At 36.0% G+C, this 27,259-nt stretch overlaps 2 protein-coding genes and 1 long non-coding RNA gene across 4 annotated transcripts in view; 1 reads left to right on the top strand and 2 right to left on the bottom strand.

The window, feature by feature from the left end:
* Positions 1–12,991, bottom strand: part of rnf122 (ring finger protein 122) — a 35,664-nt gene extending 22,673 nt beyond the window's left edge. Inside the window, exon 1 of one of the 2 annotated variants that reach the window (XM_055162070.1) lies at positions 12,515–12,991. In XM_055162070.1, the coding sequence (XP_055018045.1) occupies positions 12,515–12,539 (25 nt within the window). In that variant the 5' untranslated portion in view covers positions 12,540–12,991. The remainder of the gene's footprint in view (positions 1–12,514) is intronic. The other variant, XM_020932353.2, reaches the window with a different exon arrangement.
* Positions 12,992–14,546: 1,555 nt separating this feature from the next.
* LOC110167053 (gamma-glutamyl hydrolase) lies at positions 14,547–24,103 on the bottom strand. Its single transcript, XM_020932351.2, is given in 10 exon segments — positions 14,547–14,977; positions 17,531–17,668; positions 18,329–18,422; positions 18,779–18,885; positions 20,485–20,623; positions 22,176–22,226; positions 22,228–22,261; positions 22,352–22,402; positions 23,765–23,879; positions 23,945–24,103. Coding segments are annotated over 10 exon segments (951 nt in total). The 5' UTR covers positions 24,048–24,103; the 3' UTR covers positions 14,547–14,858.
* A 1,294-nt stretch (positions 24,104–25,397) lies between these two features.
* LOC129411246 (uncharacterized) lies at positions 25,398–26,882 on the top strand. Its single transcript, XR_008633221.1, has 3 exons — positions 25,398–26,408; positions 26,594–26,727; positions 26,806–26,882. It is a non-coding gene; the product is annotated as an uncharacterized LOC129411246 (long non-coding RNA).
* The last annotated feature ends 377 nt before the right edge of the window (positions 26,883–27,259 follow it).

Genomic DNA, 27,259 nt, shown 5'->3' on the forward strand with positions numbered 1-27,259 from the left:
AGGTAAAAAATAAATTGTATTTAATTAACAAACAAAATACAAATATTGAAAAAACATAGAAGTCAAAATAAGAAAAACCACAACACTGTATTTTTTTTTCTAATGTTTGACCTAAGCACACATCTCTCCATTGATATATTGATGTGTGAATGTAGGTCAGGAGACGATGGAAAGGCCATAAGGGCCAAAACTAAGACCATTTCCTTTCTAATAGTTCAGAAAGATAGAAACTTATGGTGTACCACTGGGGTCAGTGTTAGTGCCGTTAGAGATTAGAGATTTAACAATTTTAACATGAATTGTGATCAAATAACATATTTGATTAAACATATATTCTCAAAAGAGTAGTACTTTTTTCTCTAGAAAATGACATTCTCCAGATGTGTGTCTTTAAACAGTAATTTCAAACCAAGAGATGGCAAAATAATTAAGGAGCTTTAGGTCATATTTTTTACATCTGACAAAGTGGAACAATTACAGTATTTATTTCAAATGAGAAGTCCACATCTCCTAAAAGAGAAGCAGTTTGAGGTCATGTTAACCCAGATAATTGTGCCAAACACTGGACTCGTGACACTCTATCCTCAGGCCAGAAATGTGTGCTTACATTTTTTTATCATTTGTTATATCATATGAAAAAGTGAAACTGATTACAGGGTCTGCATCTTCTAAAAGGGAAGTCGAGCTGGAGGTCACGGTAACCCAAGGAACAGGCGCAAACAATGGACGCATAACACGCCTCGACCCTGACACCTGATCCTAGTTCTGGGGAGGAAAAGACTTGACCCTTTTCCTCATATTTATCAATCCCATTTGTTTTTATTTTGTCTTACTAAAAACTAATACAAATGGCTTTCAGTACCAGTTCCTTGAAAGTAAACAATACAGGTCACACTAACCCAGATAATTGGTCAATGGACTCACCACCTGCTATGACCCCCCCACTTCACACCCCATTTCTACAACAGAACACTGAAAGAACAAGGTTGAAGATGAGTGGAGGAGCTGATGATACTTACTTTGATCAGACACTACAACTGTATAGCACTGATTAGACCAAAGAAATACTAATCAGAGAAATCAGTCAGGCTATTGTGTCTATTGAGCACTACCTGTGGCTCCAAAATCCAAAATGAAAAGGAGCATCGGTAAGAGACTGATAAAAGATCTAGTAAAGTACCGTCCTGGGGTCAGAAAAATTGTCTTTGTTGTCTTTTTTTTTTTTCACTTCAGATTTACTTATTTGAAATTTACTTTTTCAAATAAATATCTCTAATACATTTTATTCAATTTAGAAATATTATTAACTCTGACATTTCACTTTTCTAGTCAATAGTTAAGGCGCTGTACCGAGTTACTTTTACTGTCTTAAAAACATCAAAATCAGAACTAATTCATTTTAAACAGTTTGCAGTGGTCCTTCACCTATTCTTCACCTAACTCATGCAATCCAAGCATCATAATTATTCACCACAATTGGTTTATAAGTTTACAACTTTCAGAGACCAAGTTTTGCAGTGGTGGTAAAGCTAACAACAAGCATGTTAACCTGCACTGGCTGCCAATATCAGATATTAGACAATAAAAGGCATTATTTTCAGAAGCAGCTGACTTATTTTGACCTCAGGAGCTGCTTATACAATATATCTGTACTGACAAAACACATTTAGCTCAAATACATGTAAAAAATTTGAAAAAAAAAAAAAAAAAGGTATAGAGTTATTAACTTAAATTGTAGCTTGTTCATTTATTTATTTATGTATGCAGTGGTGGTCCTGTTTCTTTTATTAAGTAATTTTAGATCACGGGTCTCTAGCCTTTTTCCTCCTGTGAGCTACTTTTTGAAAAACAAAGATGCCAGATCGCTTACTCATTTGCGCAGTTGAAATTTTTACAAAATGTTGTAAATATAAGAGCCACGGTAAGTCAAAGATGAGGTACATACAGTTAGATGTCTATAAAACATAATCCAGTTATCAGTGCACACAATTAGGCATCAAAATTATACATTTAGAAAGAAAACAGGCATTTAATCAATCAAATTTGAGTAAGTCATCAGTATAATTCAGAAATCCCTTGGTGAGCTACTTGGAAGGGGGTGGAGAGCTACTGGTAACGCCCGAGCTACAGGTTGATGACCCCTGTTTTAGATCAATATTGCACTTTAAATGGCTCATTTTATGCCTTTTTCTAATCTATGTTATAATGTTTCCTCATCAAAAACATACCTGGAGTTTTGTTTTTGTTTCATTCACATATTTAACACAGAAACCCTGCATATTTTGGCTGAGTTACGGAAAACACTCTGTTCCCCCTTGCGATGCCCTGTGGTACAAGAAGTGCCCCACTGTGTTTTTTTATTCCATGGAATTGCCCATTTCTTCTGAACAAAGGTAAAGGAAGCTGTTAACTTGAAAACTACCACCACATGACATCAGAAAGATCGAACAGTATTTTGAGTTTTGGAGACAGACTAATAAACCAAGATTATTCAAATGTGTGTGAATGAAACAAAACACAACTCTGGGTTTGATGAGATAAAAACATTCTAACATGTCTTAAATCTCATACAAATCTATTTTGTTTAACATAGGACCTTTAAAATGTCAAAAAATAAAACATCCAGGTGTCATAGATTATAAGTATATAGCAGACACAACCATAACACATCATTTTTCGTTGTTCCATTCTGCGGCTCTCTCCAGCCACACTTCACCATTGATCACTCGATTCCAAGTAACTCCAGGAGCCAAATGAATACATTGACATTTGTATGTGACATTTCTTCCATCTCACGGGATCAATACTGTCCGCCCTTCAGTTCCACTCCAGTCTGAATGAGCTCTGATACAACATTAATCTGAACACATCAATGGCCGGACTCCACAGCACAAGTACTCACATCAAATGACTTCACTCATCAAGAAGCAATCACCGGCCAATCAACCGGCCATATTGACGTCAACACATCTCCCTCAACGCTGTGCTGATAGTGTTTATGTTGCGATCAATCGGAGCATGTGAGGGCTAACAGAGCGTGCATGGATGGAAGTATGGATTTCATGGGTTACTACTGTTGTGGTTAGTCGTAGGTTCACATGACATCACGGAGTTCAAAAGAGACACTAGTTTAAAGGGAAAAGTTCAAAATTTTGGACATAGGGCCTTATTTCCTAGTGAACCAGAGTGTTGGAGATGTGTGGAGACACTTTTAAAAATATTCCATCCAGTCCTTGCACCCGAAGCAAAACTATCATTACGCCAGACTATTGATGTGAATGTCTGTGTCGATAGAATAATTTCAGAAGTAAAACCAACTTCCAACCAACCTAGTCCCTCAACATGCGACGATTCATACGATGTAAGGTTAGTTTTATTTCAAACATTATTCTGTCAACACAGACATTCACATCAACAGTCTGGTGTAATAATAGATTTACTTCGGGTGTTTTGTGGAGTGGGTAAGACTGTTTTTAGTGGCAGGCTAACTATGGCCATTGACATGCACTAGCCTAGCACCTGCGACCTCTGCAAATACAAGGACTGGATGGAATATTTTAAAAAGTGTCTTCAAACATCTCCAACAGTCTGGCTCACTTGGAAATGAGGTCCTATGTCCAAACTGTCCCTTTAAAGGTGCAACATTTCTAGTGGAGGTCTGCCACCAGCTTGTCTCCATGGAAATGTTATTGTTTTGTCTAGTATGTTTTACAGTCCAGGTAGGTATAGATCAGATCTGTGGAGAGTCCCCCATTCACACATGGAATTACTGTGTTTTTAAGCAATAGAAACATCTGTAATTAATGCTAGGAGGATATGTTCAATGTCATATTCCAGGCAAAGCAATAACATCTCCATGGAGACAAGCAAGTAGCGGACCCTCCACCAGAAAAGTTGCACAGTGCACCTTTAGTGGGCCCATATTGTGTTCTGATCTTTGTTTAATTTTAATGTTGTTTCCTCATCAAGCATACTTTTGTCAAGCAGACAACACCTCTGTTCCACCTTGTGATGTCATGTGGCAAAACAGGAAGTGCTCCACTGTGTTTTTAAACTCCATACACTTTCACTAGAATCATTTGGATAATTTCAGCCTTGGAATTGCCAGTCTCTACGGAACAAATGGTAAAAGGAGTTGTTAACCTGAAAACTACACCTTCACGTCATTATAAGGTGGAACAGACCATTTAAACAGGTAGATAGACTAATAATAAAAGATTAATTAAACTTGTGTGAAAAAAAAATACATCTTCAGGTCTGATTTTGATGAAGTAACATTATAACATGGCTTAAAGCTCACAAGAGCGAATTTTGCGTAATATAGGACCTTTAAGCATGGTCTGATGAGCGGCTGGTCACGTTTGTGTCTTTGTTTTTCTTGTTGTGGCACAAATCACCTGAAGCCTTCTAAACCCACTCCTGGTTCAGATCTGGGTCAGTGTTTATAACAGCCCTGTGCAGATGGACGCTCACGTTCATCTCCCCTGCCACTTTGTCTAGCCATAACAGCACTATATGAGGACAAAATGTAGGCTATACTGTAAACAAAAGACTGATTTTTATTTTTTTTATGTTTTTTTCAGATAATTTGACTGCACTTTTGTAAAATTACAGGTAAATTAGATATTCTTTTTACAATTTAAACTTAAAACATTTGCAAATAAGAAACAAAACGACGCTTAAAATGGTAGATAAAATTCAACTCATGATATCAACAAGACCATAGTAGTTATTCATTATTCTATACACAGAAAATAAGTGCACTTTTGAAATCATTTTACAGCCCGTTTTAAGTCTGGTTTATTCAAAATGTTTTGCTCATTTTGCCAACAAGTCATTGCCTGCGATCCCGTTTCCACACTTCTTCAATACAAGCTCGAGTCTGATCACCAGTGAATCTCCCCCAGTTCAGATGGTCATAATTGACAAGTGGATTAGCCAATCAGAGACACACAAGGTCCAGCTGCATTAAAACAAATATGGATGCTTATGAGGAAGAGAGAAAGGGGGAAAAAATCACAAGGAAATGAATAACACCCTGCAGAATTAGTGAGGAAACCACTAAACTCTGTAAATCTGAGGTGAGAGAAATTTGTTTTTGTTTGTAAATGAAGGCTGACCAATAAACTCCATGCGTCACTGAAATAAACAAACCTGATTGGACTGTTGTGTTTGGTTCTGGCTCGAGACATGATGGAGGCCATGGGGACATGACTGATCTCTTTAGAAAATAAAGAGAGATCATTCTGGATTTACCAGGCAAATAAAGCCCCATTGAGTTAGGGATTTTTTTGCCAGGTGTGAATGACGGAAAAACCCACTTGGCCCAAACTCATTGTAATCTGTTTCCTTCCTGATTGTTGAGGTCACAATAAATATAAAGCCCTTATCACCACACGGTCAGTTATAGGCTAATTTAACTTTTTAAGCTTGGAGGATGTCTAGCTGACAAACGTATTTTTATTATCCAAATCATGACAATATTAAAAGGTCCTATATTATGCAAAGCTGATTCTTGTGAGCTTTAATTTTAGAATGTTTCCTCATCAAAAACATACCTGGAGTTGTGTTTTGTTTCATTCACACATATTTGAGTAACTCTTTATTATTAGTCTTTCTACATCTCCAAAACTCAAAATGCTTCATTCCACTTCATGATGTCGTGAAGCGGTAATTTTCATGTTTACAAAAAGTAAAAGGAACCAGTTGAGTTTGTCAGTTCCCGAGCTAAAATCATCCAAAATCATTCTACTCAAGGAGTTTTCTGTTTGAGAGAGAGAAAAACCAGCCTAAATATGCAGGGTTTGTGAGTTAAATATGTGTGAATGAAACAAAACACAACTCCAGGTGTGTTTTTGCTGAGGAAACATTATAACATAGGCCAGAAAATAACGTAATATATGCCCTTTCAAAAATCTGCTAAAAATATGCAAATGTGTAAATGAGGTGCAATCACAACATTTTTTAAAAAGCCACATGTTCATAATTATCTCCTTACACACTTGCTTGGAAGATAACATCTCTTTTTACAGCCTTTTTAAGAGAATTTATCACAGACATTATACACAATATTCTAATTAAGCACATCTCCAAAACAATAACGGCAAAGATAAGAATCCAACCGTCCTCTCTCCTCTAATAATATCTATAATTTAGCTGTAAATACAGTAATGCAGCCCTAACGTACTTGCAAGCAGACAGCATTATGGGGTATTCTGTGATGGGTGGAGCCCTACATGGCCACTGACCTATATTGGCGCACTCACAAGAGGCGTTACCATGGCACCCGGAGTAGCAGATGCAAAAAAGGCAGGAGTGAGTGACTGAGAGTAGATTTTTTTTATTTATTTTAGGGACAAAGAGAATCATAGTTGGACAGATCCTCTCTACACGAACAGAGAAGTCACTTTAGAGCTGTACAACACAAGATACTAGCCTGATTGTCAAGTAAAAATTTATAATAAAACTAATATTGACAGGCCTACAAGATACTCATTTGAATAGTAGAGATAGGCTACTGAAAGAAATCTTATATATAGGACAAAATTTTATCTTTCCTCAGTATTTTAGAATTCATCTATATCAGAACGATCATAAGACCACATGGTAATATCAGAGAAAATAGCATTTTGAGTTGAAAATTACACTCAATTCTGCTGTCTGTTACTGACCAATGACTATTACATTGTTTGATTTTTCTGTTGGCTAAATTGGACATTTTGTAAACATTTGTGTGATTTGAGCTCTATACAAGTAAACTGTCTAAAGAAATTTATTTTTATATCATTGCAATATCAAAATCTAGGGCTGTAGTCGACAAAAGAACGGGGCGCGGCAAAAGCTTGCAAAAATCCCATATCTCTGTTTATCTGACTCAAATTGCACTCACAAGGCTAGACCTGCAGGGGAGTTCATGCAAAAACAACTGTTTATGCAGAAAAAAGTACTAGGAAATTGTGTATTTATATATAAGACAGATTAAATTTATAAATCATGAGTTTAATCTACCTTTTTACAAAAAAAATTAAACCATTTCATTTCTTCAACTAACTTCTCCTTTATGCTGTTGTCCTATAAATCTTTATTTAAATGAAATGAAAATTAAATTGACTAAACAACTAAAAGACTACGGTACCCATGAAATCAGTATCCAGCATTGCGTAACTTTCCATCCGTCAAATCCTTTTCTCCATGGAGATGTTATTGCTTTGTCTGGAATGTTTCACAGTTTGGTATTAAACCTTCAGATCTGTGGAAAGGCAACCCCGCTCACAGTCAGAATATATGTATTTTTGAGCTATAAAACCACCTATAATTTAATAAATATAAGGTAGAGCTGTTTAATGTCATACTGTGGAACATTCTAGGAAAAGCAATGACATATCCATAGAAACAAGCTGGTGATAGAGCCCCAACCAAAAAGTACTGCCTTTAAATTTCAGTGTCGTGACAACACTGAGCTGTGATTTTGTCATTGAGCTGTCTGCTGGGTGCTTGGCCTATATTCGTCGTATATTCACACAAAGAAGCTGCTGGTTCTGGTGCAGAAAGAGAGCATCCCATCAAATATTCAGGACTTCACATGGGAGAAACACTCAGCCTGCCTGAAGAGCCGCCGCCGCCACAGTCACTGTTTTCAACCAGAAACTAGGTTAAGTTCAGAGCGGTCCATGTCACGCATAAAAGCACTACATGTGTCATGTATAAACACTGGGGTGAATGTGAGCATGCATGAAAAAAGAGAAATAAGGGCGGGAAATATACTGTCTACAAGATAATAATACAAATCTAGTATTATTTATAATAAGGAAAAAGAAAGCCATACAATTTTGTAAATAGCACAGAAGCTTGTAATGGATTTTTTCAAAAACTGGCACTTTTATATTTGAGTTTGAACATTACGAGCCTGATTCATCCGTCGGTTTCACTTTGTGGAAATCGTCTGACCTTGCAGCATTAGAATTCGTTTGCTCAACAATAGGCAGGTACTTTTTTTTATTTAACCAATTGCTGCTATTTGGTTGTGGTGTATGTAATGAGCCAAATCCTGTAGGAAGAAGGGCAATAACATCTCTCCCTTTGAAAAAATTCACCAAACATTCTCTTTGTTTCGGCTTTAAATCCTTGATCTCGGGAATCGTTGCCAACACAGAATGTCTGGCTTCATCTACATCCATCTCAACCACTTTGTTTACTGTTGTGCTGTACCACAAAAGGGACCCAGACAGCTGCTTGAGTTTGACATCATGGCTTCACAGCTCTTCGCTGATTGGCCTGTGTGCGGTCTACAGCTTCCAGGGTTCTTGCAAACTGTCTAGTGTATTTTGATTCCTGACCTAGTCGCTGGAGAGAAATTAAATTGAACGGAGGCACTAGGTGGCGCCAGCCTGAGTAGAACATTACTTCTTTGCCTTTGAAATGAGAATGAGAAGTTACTTGGTGTAACTTTAATTTTACAGTCCATTTTTCATTCAAAATGTGAACTTCTACCAAGACATTTACTGCAAAACATGATCCAGTTATTATTACATATACATTATACATACATTATTCATTAGTGCAAAAATGAAAACAGGTATATTTTGTTAAAGGTGCACTGTGTAACTTTTTCTTGAGGGGGCCTCCATGGAGTTGTTAATTCTTTGGTTTAAATTGTCCACACAGTATGGTATTAAACTAATCAGTCTTCCATTTATTCAACTACATGTGTTATTTATTGCTCAAAAACATCTTAAAAACCATTAATTATTACTGTGAGTGGGATCACCTTTCCACAAATATAACCTGTACTTTGGCTTGCAAGTCTCCATGGAGTTTATGGTCATACTGTGGAACATTCTAGGCACATCTCCATGGGAAACAAGCAGGTGAGAAAAGTTACACAGTGCACCTTTAATATTATCCACCCTTAAAGCCAAGCTGTAGCCGCCTAGCACCGCCGTCATTTTGGGGGAGCAGAATGTGTCTCTTTGATTCGGAAAGCAGTGTGTACGGTTTCCTCTGTGGAGAGCTGGAGGGATCTGAGCCTTACAAAGAGGCTTATTGTTCTTTGTTGGACATAGCACCACCCGTCCACACAGAGGCGCTCTAAAATAGTAACAGGAAAAGACCACTCATACATCATACTCTTTGTGACAGCAGGAAAGAAGGTATGTCCAGATATATCAAAGTGTTCTATTGTTAAGATTACTGTAAAATGTGAAATACTTATCTTTCATTCACACTGTCTAAAAATACATTAAAGGTCCTATATTACACGAAATGGATTCTTGTGAGCTTTTAGCCATGTTAAAATGTTAATACCTCCTCAAAAACATATCTGGAGTTGCTTTTTGTTTCATTCACACATGTTGGAGTAACCCTTTATTATAGGTCTGTCTACATCCCCAAAGCTCAAAATGCTCTGTTCCACCTTGTGATTTCATGAAGTGGTAGTTTTCAAGCTAACTGCTACCTTTACTTTAGATTGGCAATTCCAGAGCTGAAATCATGCAGATGATTCTAGTGAAGGTGTATGGAGTTTAATAACACAGTGGAGCACCTCCCATATTACCACATGACATCACAGGGTGTGTTTTCTGCTGAGAGAGAAAGAACTCAGCCTAAATATGCAGTGTTTGTGTGTTAAACGTGTGTAAATGAAACAAAACACAAGTCTGGGTTTGTTTTTGATGAGAAAACATTATAATATATCCGGGATCTTTAATTATAATCTTATTGTGACCTGTATATTCATGATTATCGATAAACGAATATTTCTTTATATCCTGATGGGTCTAAAACTGCACTTTAGGGATCTAATATGGATTTTTTTAGCCAATTCCATTATCCATTAGTTGTCTTGCTGCTGCAGTCAATAACCATTATTTGCTTGTATCAATGGCCTAATTTAAAATCTACAGTGAGACCCATAAATTACAGTTGTTGCTGTTCCCAAACTTTGAATTTAAAGTAGCGACGATAACACATTTTGAAGCACGATATATTGCTACAGAGATATACTGCGATAAATCATGATATGGAAACTACTTTAAACCACTGACACAATAACAATAGTGCAAGATTATCCCACTAAACCATTTTTAAATATACAGTATCATTTCCCTGAGCTAGAGAAGTTAGTTATTTAACCCTCTACTGCTCAGATCTTACCGTATTACAACAAAAATACCCCAACTCTTTCCACTTTTACCAAGAGAATGTACATATGATGAATATTGAGCCCCAAAATACAGTATATTGTCCCAGCTTTCATATACTGAATGATAAATCAATATACTATCATGACAGGTCAAGTATCTGTCTATCTAAAGTAGAAATAGACCAATATATCTACAGCAGAGACTGATACTCTATTTGGGCCAACCAGTAGCCTAAATATGCATGAAAATTATATGGATAAAGCTTTGTTTGAACAAGGTACTGCAAAAATATATCAAAATACATCTAAACTGCTCTCTTTTGTAGTAACTGAAGATTGTGGATGAGTTTGTACTATTCGATAATTTAGGGGAACTTAAATTACTTAAATCACTCCAAAAATATCACCAGAGGTCATCGGCTAATTAACATATTTATACTTTTTATCATTATTTGTTAACGTACTGCCACCTTTAGCGGTAAATATGGGAGATTTTTTTCAAGACGAACACAGGAAACATCTCCATATCACTCATAATGATTCTCCATTCCTCCCTGCTGTCTTGAGAACGAGGGAGGTTTCTATACAAAGTAGTTTTTATTGTCAAACAAAGGAGTTGTGTGGCTTTTGACAAATGGTGAATAATAAAGATAAGGAACTACTGTGAGGAGAGTCACTGTCACAAACATAAAGAAATACACACGACTGCACAGTTAAATAGATCATGTTGTTTGAAAGAACACTGTTAGCCTATTAGAATGGCCTATCATTCCCTTACTAAGCAACAATCGAGGTTAAAGCTTCAATATAGTCTAATATGATCAACAAGAGATGGACGTATATAAAACAAATGAACACTGAAACCATCTCATAGTAAGTTATATGTGCCTTTTAGCAATACAAACATTTTAACTTATTTATGATGATCTATTCCCATACCGTGAAACATTCTGAGCAAACACTTGAAACCTCTAAAAACCTAATAATGTGAACTTATAGAATATAATTTATAGCCTACATCTGTGCCTACTCCAGTTGTCCCCACTAAGAGCTAATGTTGTCAATTAGCCTATAGGTTGTGAATGGCCATTTTGTTCACAAAGATCAATATTCCTCCAATTGTCACCTGAGTCACGTAATGACAAATTTACTGAGCTAATAGGTTGAATAGTTACAATATAATAAGAAAAAGTAGAGAGACTTCACAAGCACAGGCCAGCATCTCTGCAATAATATAATATGAATCATCACTGGTGCAAGTCATTCAAGTCATTTTACCTGTGATTTATTTTATTCTGTTTATGCTGTACAGTACATAACCTTAGTAATTTTTGTGCATAGGCAAATAGTAATTTTGCTCTACTTCTTAGGTGTGTTTTAGATTTTACATACATACATTTAGCCTAATAGTTATTTATATAATTTTTTTATTGCATGATTCTGTTCTGTTGTTCTGTGTGTTGCAACATGGAATTTCCATATTGTGGGACAAATAAAGGAACTCTTAGGATCATTAAATAGCTCAAAACATACCCTAGTTTATTTAGGCTAATAGTAATATTGCTCTACTCATTACTTCTGTTTTAGATTATATGTGTAATAGTGATTTGTCTTCATTTTTATTACATGTTTCTATTCTCCTTCTGTAACTGTGCACTGCAACACTAAAATGTCCTTATTGTGGGCTAAATAACACTTCTCTTATCTTATCCAATGTTTAATAGCCCAAAACATAACCTATATTATTTAGGCTAATATTAATATTGCTCTACTATAACAGATTATTTATGTCACATTTATTTGTCTTAAATTTTTATTGCATGTTTCTTTTCTCCTACAGTAACTTTGCATTGCAACACTTAAAATTTCTTTATTGTAGGACAAATAAAGGATCTCAAATAGCTCAAAACATAAAATAGTTTATTTAGCGTAACAGTAATATTGCTCTTCTCATTGGTTCTGTTTTAGATTATGCGTGTAATAGTTATTTGTTTTAATTTTTATTGCATGTTTCTATTCTCCTACTGTAACTTTACATTGCAACACTGAAATTTCCATATTGTAGGACAAATAAAGGATCTCAAATAGCTCAAAACATAACCTAGTTTATTTAGGGTCTACTCGTTAGTTCTGTTTAAGATTATATATATTATAGTTATTTTTATTGCATGTTTCTATTCTCCTACTGTAACTGTGCTTTACTAACACTGGAATTTCCATATTGTTGGATAAATAAAGGTTCTCTTAGGTTATCCAGTGTTTAAATAACCCAAAACATAGGCTGGTTTATTTTGGCAAAGTAAATGCGTTTAACAAGTGAAAATAGCAGAGTAAAAATAGCTTTTGTGGCCTAGCATAGTGATAAAAGCTCACCGTTACACCACTGGAACGGGTGCATCAATGCGCCAGAGGGAGTCCTCGCGGCCGCCGCTATGCACGCGCTGTTTACCAACACGCCGCAGACCCCCGTCCGTCCCTGCACGGATCGATGCCCCCGAAGAGTGTCCTAGTGGTACACGTAGACGTCAGCCCGCAGTGTTGGTGAAGGTACCCGAGAAAAAAAGATATGTGGATCAAGAACAGCGTAACGACGTAAAAAAGCGGAATAAATCGTGTAATAAAGAGACAGGGGAACAATGGAGCGTCACATATCCGGGGGCGCTGCGTAAAATCCCGTCTAACTAAGAAGATGAACAGCAACTATCCGGCTGTGTATCCTCCTGCTCGCGGTAGCTGAAAGTGTATAATTATTGGAGAGTGTACGACTGACCCAGCAGCAGTAACAGAGTGAGGGAGAAACTAGACCAGTGGCTGCGTTTGCAAGTCCCGCCCGAAACAGAAAAGAGACGTGCGGATGGGCCAATCACAAAGCAGCATGCAAGTCCTGTTCCTATCTACCACGGAGGATTCAAAAATGTTGTTTATGGATAAAAGACTTCATCTAAAGACAGAACAAGAATAGATATACGTGACAGTATTTTTATATGAAGTAAAAAAAAACTGTGAAACGAGTTAATTAAGTAATTAAGGAAAATTGTTCCGCACTCAGCCCATTCATAACTAACATGCAGTTTTCCTGTATTTTACCTTAACAAGTGACAATTTATGCCTCTTGTTACTATTGGCAGGGATCAAATTGGTCAAAAAAAAAGGGACACCTGGGACATTTCTTGAATAAAACTGGAACAAATCACTGGTTTTGGATAAATCTGCAGGGACAGGTAGGGGACACAGGACTCAAAACTGGGACTGTCCCGTTTTCAGCACAGCCAGTGTTTACAATGTCTACTCTTAAAGTTTTAGACCGGCTAAAGACTTTAAAATTATGAAAAATGAGGGCTTTTGCTATATTAATTAATGATTTGACCTGGGGAAAATTCCTCAAATTGTCACATATAACCAGTGGTGGAAGAAGTGTACTTTAAAAAAAAAAAAAAATTAAGTAAAAGCACAGATACCGCAGTATAAATAGCCTACTCAAGTAAAAGTAAATCACATGAAAAAATCAACTTAAGTAAAAATGTTAAACTACCTCTTTTAAATGTACTAAGAGTAAAATGTAAAAGTATTTCACACAGATTTTGAGGTCTAATAAAGCTTCCAAAGTACTGATTTTGATCAAGAATTGTGTTGAATTTTTTTCCCTAGCCTTTTCTTGCCTGATTCATCAGCTGGTTTCACTTTGTGGAAACAGTCTGACCTCACAGCATTAGGATTCGTTTGCTCAACGGTAGGCGGTACTTTTTTAATTTAACCAATCGCTGCTATTTGGTCATGACATATCTAATGCGCCAAATCCCGTAGGAAGAAGGGCAGTAATGTCTTTCCCCTTGATAAAATTCATCAAACATTCTCTTTGTTCCAGCTTTAAATCCTCGATCTCGGGAATTGTTGCCAACACAGAATGTCTGTCTTCGTCTACATCCATCTTGACTGCGTTGTTTACTGTTGTGCTGTACCATAAAAGGGACCCAGACAGGCGCTTGAGTTTGACATCATGGCTTCACAGCTCTTCACTGATTGGCCGGTGCACGGTCTACAACTTCTGGGGTTCTTGCAAACTAGTGTAGTAGTCTAGTGTATTCTGATTCCTGACTTAGTCGCTGGAGAGAAATTAAACTGAGCGGAGGCACTGGATGGCGCCAACCTGGCTAAGTCTTTTCAGCACGTCTCAAACAATAATAAAAAATACTTTTACTTTTCAGTCCTGTTCAAAATGTAGGGCAGTAGAAAGCACAGATACCTCTTATTAAATGTACTGAAGTAAAAGTAAAAGTAAAAGTACAGATACCTCAATATTTTGCAGTACTTTACTTTTTTATGTTCCACCACTGCCTATAATATGAAGCTGAAAACCATGAATGAAGTACGATTATAAGCTACTCCTTCAATGAAACGTGGTGTGTACTTTTGAACTCTAAGAAAAGAGTCATAACTTTCCTTTATTGTCATTGTAACATCATTAGACATGTGCACAGATAGAAAAAAACAAATGCTTTTTATAAACTCAAAATGCAAGTGGCATTTAAAACTACAATGAAATATCACTGATTCGTGCAAAGTAAGCACTTGTAACAGTTTATTGCAAAATATCTCTGAATACTGGGGTAAAAATAGCTGTTCTGTCATCGGAAAGCATTTTCATCAACAGTGACTCATGCAGACAGCCAATCGAAACACAGCAGTGGCATATTTTCATTCACACCATCTCTGTGCGTCAGAAGAAATAAACCCGCTCATATGCTGTGAAGTTGGCAGTGTAAACCGGGTTATAGTTGTAAATGAGCACCTTCTCCTCTTCGTGAGGATCCTCAAACTGGTGTAAACTCCTCCTTCCTAAAAACAAAACATAAACAAAGATGAGGAGAGTAGCCAGCAATTGTACTTTAGCAAGAGTACTTTAAAGGCTCTGTATTAAATATGTTCTGATCTATGTTTCTAATATTGTTTCCTCATCAAAAACATGTTTTAAAGGGCCCGTATTTCTGATCTATGTTATAACTCCTCCACTGTGTTTTTAAACTCCATACACCTACACTAGAATAATAATTTAGGTTATTTCCGTCTCTATACTGACTGAAAGTTAAAGATGTTAACTTGAAAACTACCATTACATGACATCACAAGGTGGAACAGAGCATTTTGAGCTCTGCAGATGTACAGACAAATAGGGATGTACCAATATCCAACTCTTTCGGTACGATATTATCACGATATGCATCTTACAGTACGATATTTACTTCGATATTTTGGAGAGGCTGATATAATTGTAGATAGGACATGTTTCTGCTTTTAAAATACCATGACAAGATTTTGGTGTGAATTATTTCCGTCATAATCCCAAGAATTCAAGTAAAAAAAAAATATATCTTCATGTTGTTTGTGCTGAAATGTGAAATGAATCATGGGATATGTAGTTCCCTATGTTTATAAGCCATTGCTACAATAAAACCATGCATTTAATGAAAGGAACTTGTAATTCAATATATAGCGACAGCTCTCGATATTATTGTGAGACTTTTGACGATACAACATCACGATATTTCAGTTATTGTTACATCCCTACAGACTAATAATAGTTACTCAAGCATGTGTGAATGAAACAAAACACAACTAACATGGCTTAAAGCTCATAAGAATACATTTTGTATAAAACAGGACCTGTAAAAACAGAGTATGACATTAATTCTGCCACAAAGAATCCAAAATATATATGCACTGGACCAGTGTCATAGTGTTAACACATGTATTTATGTATTTATTTGGAAAAGAAAGTGGTGACAGAGCATGCTAATGAACGTACATGAGACATATGCTGTCACCATGTTGAATTAACTAGGCACTAAATTCCATCTGTTGTTCAATCTCACAAATACACAAATGCACACGCCGGTGTACTTCAACACAATAAGGTAAATTAGACAAATTAATGCTTGTGGTCGTGGTAATATTCAAGCCTAAGCTCTCCTTTTCTTGGTCATATTCACTGTTTATATTCCTTTTCTTTGTCATGTATTATTCAGTGTTGTGTTTTTTATCTAAAAGGTTGTGTGCAGCAACTGAGTCAAGCACTTTTTTTTTAAGTGCTCTGTAAATAAAGACTAAAGGCCATGTTGAAATTTTTCAATACTAGGGATGTAACAATAACCGAAATATCATGATATCGTATCATCAAAAGTCTCACAACAATATCGTGGGTTGTCACAATATAGCGAATTAAAAGTTCCTTTGCTTAAATGCATGGTTTTACAGTAGCAACATCTTATGAACATCGGGAATTACATATCCCATGATTCATTTCAGTGCAGACAACATGAAGAGATATGTTTTTTACTCTTGGACAGAAATAATTACAAAAAATTACAAAAAACAGAAATAATGACAGAAATAATTCACACCAAAATCTTGTCAAGGTATTTTAGAAGTAGAAACATGTCCCATCTACAATGATATTAGCCTCTCCAAAATATTGCAATAAATATCGTACGGTGAGATGCATATCGTGATAATATCGTACCGAGAGATTTGGATATCATTACATTCCTATTAAATACAGTTTTATCGTTTCAACGTCATAAAATTAAGTCAACAAATCACTAGGCAATTTGTTACCACATAATTTAAATACACTGTATATGTAACATGTAACAAGATTCCATGGAAATAGAAAGTTAAAACCGTACTTCAGAACAACATTCACGTAAAAGTCAGGTTTGTGGAGATGCAAGCTCGCACACAGTAAGAAGGCATGTTTTTTACATCAAAATGAAAACAACATGCTTTTATTTTAGGCTATTTTAAGTTAAATACTGTTAAGAAATATTAGAGGTTTTACATTACGCAAAATTGAGTCTTACAAGCTCTTAGCCCTGATGTAATGCTGTTAACTCATCAAAAACATACTGGGAGTTGTGTTTTGTTTAATTCATGTTTGAGTAACCCTTTATTATTAGCCATGTCAAGTAAACAGCTGTCTTTTACCCTTAGTTCAGTAGAGACAGGTAATTCCAGGTCTGAAATTATCAAAATAATTCTACTGAAGGTGTATGGAGTTTTAAAACACAGTGAAGAAGAGCACAGTCTCAATATGCAGGGTTTGTGTGTTAAACATGTGTGAATAAAACAAAACAACTCCAGACATGTTTTTGATGAGTAAACAACATTAGAATATGAACCAGACAATGTTCTTTTTAATAAAGGAAACGTTTTGAGAACAACAGGAGAGCGAGATAACATATGTCAATTTTATTATCAGGCTTTTAACACCGTGAGAATTGTGTGATGTTCTGTGCCCACATGTTTTTCATTTGAAACCCTTATTATTCAGTGTAATTTAAACAGGTTTATCGATACAGGTACTCTTGAACATGGTTGTTTCGTTTCTCTTACCTTCATTGACAAAGAACTGAGCGAGCAGAGTGGACAACTGAACGGCATTGTACGAGTGAGGGAAGTTTTTATCGCTCTTCCATTGAAAGCGGTTCACTTCTGGGTGCCACTGTACTCCGTAAAAGGGATATTTTTTACCTGAAAATAAAAATAAATAAATAAAAAGCATAAATTACAATATGGTATAAACACAAAGCAGTCATCCAGATAGGCTGTGTTCATGTAAGTGGAGAGTTCATGGCTTCTAGTGGAGGTTTCACCACCTGTCTGTCTCCATGGAGATGTTATTGCTTTGCCTAGAATGTTCCACAGTATAGATTAAACCTGTCTATCACATGCGAGACAAGCAGGTACAACTCTAAGCTACATTACAGTTCAGTTCTGTGGAGAGTTGCCCCTATTCACAGGAGGAATTATTGTATTTTTGAGCAACAGTAATTGAAGAAATTCTAGATGTTTAATGTCATACCATGGAATATTCCAGGCAAAGCAGACCCTCCATCAAAAAAGTTGCCTAATACAGCTTTGAAACTGACACAGAGGGCAGATCAGAATAAGAAGATCTATCATAGAATTTGCCGTATCATTGTTATCTGGTTTCACTACGTAAATTTTTCTGGTGGGGGAGGGGTGTAACTTGGTCTTGGCCTATACTTCTTCTTGGAAATGAATAGAAAAGCTAGATAATCTTTGCTACAACTTGATATCACATGTTTTCGAGAAGCCAATATCCAAGAAAAAGTGGTAAGGTTTGTACATTTTCTTTTTGTAACTTGTATAAAATTTTTAGATTCAAACCTTCTATAGTGGAAACAAAGTGTGCTCCGTTGTCAGCGACGTTTGTGGACAAAATGGTGAAAAAGTTATTCAATTTTTCATTTTCCAGCACAGTCTGAAAGAGCAAACGTGAAGATGTTTAAAGTTCCTATATTACACACAAAAGACTCAAGCTTTAAGCCATGTTAGAGTGTTGTGACCTCCTCAAAAACATACCCAGAGTTGTGTTTTGTTTTATTCACACAGTATGTTTGGGTAATTAGTCTGTCTACATCCCCAAACCTCAAAATGCTCTGTTCCTCCTTGTGATGTGATGTCTCCAGGTATGTTTGTGATGAGGAATCAACATTATAAAGCATAATAATAATAATAATAATAATAATAATAATAATAATAATAATAATAATAATACAGAACAAAAATCTCAATACTAAAGAATTAACTATTTTGAGGAAGTGTTTGTAAAAATACCTGTACTGTGAGGCCATAGTTGTGAAAATTAGCGGTCAGTGGCTCCTGAGTGATGGCTTTCATAAGAGGTGCTGGAAAGTCCTGGAACATTTTGCTTAAATAGGCCTCTGCAAATTCAAGAAAGTTTTTTATTTTAATTAATCTCAACAACAACCACAAACAACAACTCCAATATTCAATAAGTAAGCCAAGTAGTAGTAGTGGTAGTTGTAGTAGTAGCAGTATAAAGTATATTCTTGTTCAGGGGTTGAAATATGAACATCTCAAGGTTAATTTAGCATAAAAAGAAACCAAGAGATATACATTCAAGTGTAACTAATGTAACAAAGAACAGAAAGTAGACAATTGGGATGTTGTCCATTATTGAAAGTTAAAGTTGGTCTTTACTGACACCAACTGGCCAGAGTGAGTACATACATTTTAAGAAAACATTTAAAAGCAGAAATCTCTCCACGGCCTAGCACCAAAGTACATCTCTGATATGTTAGTGCCATATGAACCATCTCACACTCTGAGGACCTCAGGGACTGGCATCCAAACCAGGACTTAATTAACCAGGACTAAACTGGGTCTCAACCAAGACTAAACTTACCTACAGTCATTATTTATTTTACAAAAAAAGGGACTTGAGAATTATCACCAACAATCATTGCAGAGAGCCATCCAACCCATTATTTGTTCAATTTAAAGTGTTGAAAATGCATGATATTGTTGACTTAAGTCTCCTCAAAGTAATATATAAAGCAAAGTGCTATCTGTAAATATTCAAAGACTGTTTGAACAAGCCCCTACAATTTAAAGAAACCTACATGTTCAAAAAACCCAGATTCAGAAAAAAAGGTTATGGAGTGAAGAAAGGAGCTAACTTATGGAATTGTCTTGACAAAGATATAAAAGAATCAAGTACAATGACAGCGTTTAAAAAACACAAAATTGAATGCAAAGAAAACGAAATTCTTGTGCATAATAGTGAAGATTTCTGTTCGCAATTGATTAATAATTGTGTCTGAACTGAAATGTACTGATTTGAAATGTTTTAATGTAACTATCAGTGTTGATGTATTGTCTTGAAATGGGAAAAGGGGGCAGATAACATAAGATTACTCTTGATCAGTCTTACTGTTGATGTCTTTTTATACTTTATGAATGAAATAAATAAACAAATAAATGAATAAATAAACCAGGACTAAACATGCAGCTAAAATCTGCAGCAGTCTTCTTGAAGATGTGAGATACGCCTCTACTTTGACAATGTCAAATTTGACAAGGCTCAAAATGGTTTAGCTATGCATATGACTGAAAGATTTTTATTTTGCACTCTTAAAGGTGCACTAGGAAATTTTTGGTTGTGGGTCCATCACCTGCTTGTTTCTATGGATATGTCATTACTCTGCCTGGAATGTTCCACATTATGACATTAAACTACATCAGTTAGAGGTGGTTTTATAACTCAAAAATACCTAGAAAAACAAGCATTGCAACTGTGAACGGGGTTCGTCTCTCCAGAGATATTACCTATAAATTGGTTTGGTTTGGTTTCCATGAAGGTTTAGTACCATACTGTGAAATTCTATGTTTTAATGTTTTTATTTGTTTTGTGTCTAGTGATTTATGTGATGTTTGAAAATGTCTTATGATGTCCTCTGCATAAATTTCCTCTAAAAATAAACCTCTCTTGCCCAGCACAAACATAAGTGGGGTATTACCTGCTGTGAGGTTTAGAGGCATGGCTTCGTTTTCCGCTGTGGTTTTTGAGAGCAGATTCTCTCCAGCTACAAGAACAGACAGCTGCTGCATGCCCATACACGTGCCCCAGATCGGAAAATAGTCTCCAGCATCATTGGCCTGCAACACAAAATAAAGTTTAAGAGTCCATATTATGTTATTTTCTGATTCCTCATCACAAACAGAGCTGGAGTTGTGTTTCGTTTCATTCACACATGTCTAACACACACATCTTGCGTATTTAAGTTGAGTTCTTTTCTCAGACAGAAAACACTCTGTTCCACCTTGTGATGTTCTCCACTTTCACTATAGAATCATTTGGATGTCAGGATATTTGAATTGCTTATTTCTACACTATAAAATCATAACTCTAGGGTAAACTTTCATTCAGGCAGTTAACTTTACTCACAGCTACACATTTGTGGATCTTAATGAGTGTGGTAAAGTAACAGTTACTTTCAGGGCAAAAAAAAAAGCACATTACTTGTCAATTAGACTAAGGTCAACTTGAATTACACAAGTAGCTTCAACAGTATTATTGCCTAGAGTCCAGCTTCGTTTCCCAGTTTGTTCCGGTCCTCCTTTTACTACCTCCCTGTTTTTCCTACAGCTGCCACTCATTCCCTGATCATCTTAGGGCCATCTCTATATCCTCCCATCATACAGTCTGTGGTAGATTACACCTGTACTCCTATTTTGTTTCTTCCAGCATTTTTGAGACCTAAGTCTGGGGGTTTGGTTGAGTTGACATGGAATGACCCAGCTTTATTATTTTATTGTTACACATGTTATGAAGTGTTTTGAACTTAAGCTGAATAAAAGTTTTGCTATATATATATTTTTTTTAATTAATACATATTCAACTCCTTATGTATCTGATCCAAATCTAAATGCTGTTTTTACTCTAACTTGTGTGTATAAGTAACATTTACTTACTTAATTCAAGGCAATCAGTTTCCATGGTTTTACCAAGTAAGGTTAATTTACTTTTAGAGTAAAGGTTACTACATATTTCATATTTGAGGAACTGACTGATTAGTTGACCCAGCTTCACAACATGAGTTCTATGAATGAAAAGTAAATGCACTTAACTTGCTGTGCCTAGTTAGATGAAAGAGGAATTTACTGTACACTACACTGAGCTTGCTAGCACTGAGCACTACACTGAGATTTTTCAAGGTAATCATTTTCTTAGATTTTTTCAAGTAAGGTCTACTTATTAGATTTTGTAGTGTACTGAATCAAAGGTATATTGTAGCTGTTAACTTGAAAACAACCACTACATGACAGTACAAGGTTTTGAGTTTTGGAGATGTGACAGAAACGATGATTACTCACACAAGTGTGAATGAAACTAAACACTCTCTCATTTAGTATGTTTTTGTTGAGGTAACAGCATTATAACATGGCTTAAAATTCACAAACATAAATTTTACGTAATATAGGTAAATAAATCTACAGCATTTGACCCTCCTTTTATGTCTCAGTCCAGCCTGTCAGGAGCAGTGGACCCATCTCCAGATGGGCTTGTTCAGGACTTATAGCTGTACAATTAACCAATGTTTTTGGTTGATGGAAGGAAACCCACTCGAACACAAGGAGAACTCCACTTTTTGTAGTGTCAGAACCTAACTTATAAATTCTACTAGTGCTTATCAATAGAGAATCTAACCTTCAGAGCAAGCTTGAAGAAGATTTTGGCCACTCTGGCAAAGTCGGATGTTCTGTAGGTCTGCAGCTCCACCAATGAGGAGCAGGCTGCACACATGGCAAGGAGGAGAAAAAGATATGTTGTTGTATGTAACTTCTTTAGATTAAAGTGGAGTTTGTTGACATTTCCTAACTTACCCATTTATCTTTTGAAAAATATCTTCATAATACTCTGCATCCTGATTCACTCTATTCAGGAAAACACAGAAAACATTGTGTAAATAAGAATATATCTTAGATCGTGTAGAGTAATGTGTTGTAATATTAGATGAAGGGAGGATTATGCAACTTTTCTGGTGTAGAGTCTGGCACATGTTTGTCTCCATGGAGATCGTATGCCTTCATCTTGACTGTTCCCTGTATGGCATTAAGCTTCTAGAAGTGGGTAAAGTCACCAGACCAATTTACAGACTATAGAGAGATGACTCCACTCACAGTAAGAATGTACCTTATGCTTTCAGTATAAGGTATTATGAAAATAAATATTGTATAATTGCAAAAAATATTAGCCTTCCCAGCAAGACAAATTCTCGATTTTTATTTTTGTTAGTTCACAAACCAGAGGTGGGACCAAGCCTTTGTTTTTCAAGTCCCAAGTCAAATACAGAAGTCCAAGTCGAGTTTCAAGTCACTGACCCAAAAGTCCAAGTCAAGTCTAAGTCATCTGCTTTGAGCTTCAAGTCATTTCAAGTCTTTAAACCAAAGTAGAAAATACAGTTTAGATTTTTGCAGTTGATATGACTTTTAAACTAAATTGTAATTGTAAGTTATGGTCATTTAGTTATTTTTTCATTTTTAAATGCCTGGACAATATCTTAGTGTGAATCATTATGGTCAGAATAGAAAGAATTCAGATTTAAAAGTGGTTCCCAAGTCTTTACAAATCATAGGCCTCAAGTCCCAAGTCACTGACCGTCAAGTCCAAGTCGAGTCCCAAGTCTTAGTCAGTTTTATCAAGTCAAGTCTCAAGTCCTAAAAATAGTGATTCACCACCTCTGTCACAAAAATCTGCCTTGATCAGCTCCAGTGAAATCATTTGCATGTGACAGGTCCTGCACCAGTGATCAGCAGACTGATCAATCACAAGGCAGCACTGTGGTTTGGGTGCAAGCCGACCCCGAATGAACTAAAACAAACAGACGTACTTCCGCCTATTTTAGCATTAATACAGACTATTTTAATTATGAAAAAAATGCAGACGGAAGTGGTTTGTGCATTTATGAACAGGGAAGCTTGTTCTGCTGTTGTGACGCTGCGACCGATCATGAGATGCACTGCTTGAATGCTCTGATCATTTTCATATTCAAAGGACTATACACATCTGTCCAGAGAGAACCAGGCTAAAAAACATGTTTAATGCCATACAGTGGAACATTTCAGTCAAGGTGATAATATTTTTCTATGGGGACAGGCCAGTAATTCAAGTAAATGTTGTATGCTTTGCTTCTTTAAATGACTACCCTTCAATTTCTGTCCTAGATTTGTATGGGAACTTTGGAGGTAATAAGTTTGTGAATCACTGCTGTACCATCTGAACTTATGGTGACCTACCTTACAGGCATAACTCTACTGCCTCCAGATTCAATGTACTTCACATATCCAGTAGGAATATAAGTATTTCCATAGGGCTTCATCACATCATCAGTCACTATCTGGGTCAGAATGCCTGTGAAACAAAAACAAGATTACAATTTGTTACCAATATTTTTAACTTTTTTCTTTTTCACTCACCAATTATAGGTCTGTCATTTGTGTTTTTGTTGAATCTTGTCGGCAACGCTGTGACATGACTTGCAAAAAGCAGGCAGGTAATAGCAGCAAAGTGGTTCGTCATGTTGAGCAGGTGATATTAAGCGCTCATAAACATGCAGAAGTATTTATACGCTCTGTCAGAAGAGGATATGGCTTGAGAAAAGGAAGTTAGGAATACCCGACTGCTGCACATGCCGGTCAGGCCAGTCCACAGCTGAACCAAACAGATTTTCTGCAGACATCAGGGAGTTTTCGACGAATTTTTATCATTTTACTGTTCAAACGGAAAAAGGTATTTTGTAATTATGCAAAGATGTTGAGAAACTGGTTGATCTATGCTGTGAAACAAGTCTCGGCGTGGTTTCTGTTCTAAAGCAACAAGGAAGTCAATGGTAGAGGCAAACTCAGCTATTATTCATTCAAAAAGATCTTTCAAATTGATGCAGAAATTACACTTTATACATACGTAAGCTTGTTTCTTTAAAGAGCCCATATTCTGATCTATGTTATCATGTTTTTTCCTCATCAAAACATGCCTTGATATATGTTTTGTTTCATTTACATTTGTTAAATATACAGACTCTGCAGACTGCAAATTGAAAATACTCCACATTGTAATATCATGCATGGTGGTAATATAGAAACTGCACCACCTTGTTTTTAAACTCCATACATTTTCACTAGAATCATTTGGATAATTTCAGACCTGGAATTGCTGATCTCTACTGAACGAAAGGTAAGAGTTAGCTGTTAACTTGAGAACTACCATTACTTGACATCACAAGGTGGAACAGAGGTTAATGACTAATAATACAGGATTACTCAAACATGTGCGAATGAAAACACAACTCCAGGTGTGTTTTTGATGATGTAACAACATTATAACATGACGCAAAGCTCACATGAGTCAAATTTGTGTAATATAGGACCTTAAAAGGTGCACTGTGAACCTTTTCTGGAGCTATTTCTGCTTCGTCTCCAGATAGATTCCCTTGTATGGCATTAAATGTATCTCCATTGATATAAGTAGGTAAAGTCAGGCTTAGTTACAAGTAGAAATAATGTTTTTCAAGGTATTTCTAATCAATACAAATACCTGCACTTAAATCAGTGCAAGATAGACAGGTTTAATGTCACACTGTGAAACATTTCTGACAGAGCAATTGCATCTCCATGGAGACAAGCAGGTGGTGCACACAGGAAATGTTACATAGTGTCCATTTAAGGGTGATGGGATAAGCTTTTTGAGAAGTTGTGACATTAAATGATTTTTGAGATTCTAAGAAACGAATGGTGTTGTGCAACAAATGCTACTGGTTTTGATATAGTCAGCAAAATCAACTTAAATGTATAAGTAACAGTTTTATTCAATGTTATTTCATCTTTGCATTGTTACGACCTCTTTTATATAGCTGATATATATTTGGATTACTATATTTCTATTTTTTATTTTACTTGTATGTGTATATTTATATAATTATGGCTTATTGAAATTAGTCTCTTGCTATTTTTGCTACTTGAATTTAATATTACCATTTATATTTCTTGTTGTTATTATATTTATTCTGATGTGTGAGCTGCTGTGTCCAAATAATTTTCCTTGTGGGTCAATAAAGTTTGTCCAAGTCTAACCACTTAGATTTAACATGATGATGAGAAGATGCTGTCACACGTCACAAGACTTGCTGTGGTTTCTGTTAAAGGTGCATTGTGTAACTTTTTTGGTGGAAGGTCCGTGAAATGTTTTTCCTCTATGGAGATGTTATTGCTTTGTCTAAGGTGTTTCAAGGTATGGTAATAAGTATTTCTATCATCGTGTAGCTCAAACCAGGCCAAGTTACAGGTCAGGTCTGTGGAGAGTAGGGTAAGCAGATTTTCTAAATTAAAAACTGGGACACACCTGGGATGGGTTAGGATGGTTGGTATACATAAAATTATGAAAAGAGCATCCATCGTACTGATAATCTGAGGGACCTCTGTTGATGGATTTATTTATTTATTTATTTATATTGTATTTTAGGTTAACAAATGACAATATATTCTCCTCTTTACACACCTGGGACATTTCTTGTGTAAAACTGAGACAAATCAATGGTTTTGGATAAATCTGATGGGAGGACATACACTGAAAAAACGGTCCGAGAGGGGTTGCTCAAATTGCAAAAACAAATTTGACAACAATAACATCACTTTTTTACGTTTCTCTGTCAAGCATGTTTAAATCTTACAAACATCGCTTGATTGTGGCCGATGTGAGACCTGCATGTTTTAATCAGGTTGAGGAAACATGACTTTATTATCATTTCTGGTGAGGCTCCTCCCTCTGGAATTCTCCTCCCCAAAACTTTTGGAGGGAAAATTCAAATGTAGCAGGACACAGGAGAGTTCCAGGAGCAGAAGACACACAGTGTGGAGCAGGAGGATTATGAGAACTGATCTGGAGGTGAGACTTTTCAAAGATTTTATTATGTGCTTCTCCGGCCTAGAATGTCGTCATTGTTAAAACATGTTTGTGTTGTTTTATTTGAAATTAGAGTTAATGTAAGGACAGCTTGAAACAAATTGTTTTTGACTGTCCATCTACAAGAGTGTGACAGTTGAACTAAGATTTGAATGTGTTTGTTCCAGAGTCGTCTACAAACAAAGAGTGATGTCCAGAGCTCTGCTGGAGCTGTGGGGAAGTTCATGAATGTTACAGCTGATGTTTCAGAAAAAAGGAAGATGTTTGAGAACCAACAAAACACAGACCACAGATGAACAAAGTAAGTAAACCAACTAAAATTATTTTTAAATTTTTCAAAATGAACTTCCTATTGAAACTGTTATCGTACTTGTACAAGGTGATGTGGCATTAGGAGGACTTTATACCAGATGCCCTCCCTGTTACTGTGTTTAGAGGAAGAAAAGCAGCACATGGTGAGTTTTGTTTCTGCAGATACAGTTCTAATGTTCTTGTGATTCTGTTCTGGTCTGTTATTGTAGTAATAATTGCTATAAGTGTATTTAAACATGTACAACAGAGTAGATCATCAGAATGTGATCATCATGTGTTATTCGTGTGTCCACAGGCAGAGACCAGAGCTTCTTCACTGGAATAAATCTTCACACTGTCCAGCTCCAAACTGTGTGTCTCTGTCCCTGTGCTCTCTTTGTGTTTGATTCTTTTTAAATAAGACAATACAGATCTGTAGAAAACTAAAGACTGTTTTTGTATTCTTTTACAGAATTAGATCAATTAAATTAAATTATACATACTTATACATTTCATGATAAGGTACCATAAGATAAATATGC

Source organism: Boleophthalmus pectinirostris, unplaced genomic scaffold, assembly GCF_026225935.1.
Source record: "Boleophthalmus pectinirostris isolate CB_2022bp ecotype Guang Dong unplaced genomic scaffold, ASM2622593v1 HiC_scaffold_4, whole genome shotgun sequence".
In the NCBI taxonomy this organism is placed as follows: domain Eukaryota; kingdom Metazoa; phylum Chordata; class Actinopteri; order Gobiiformes; family Gobiidae; genus Boleophthalmus; species Boleophthalmus pectinirostris.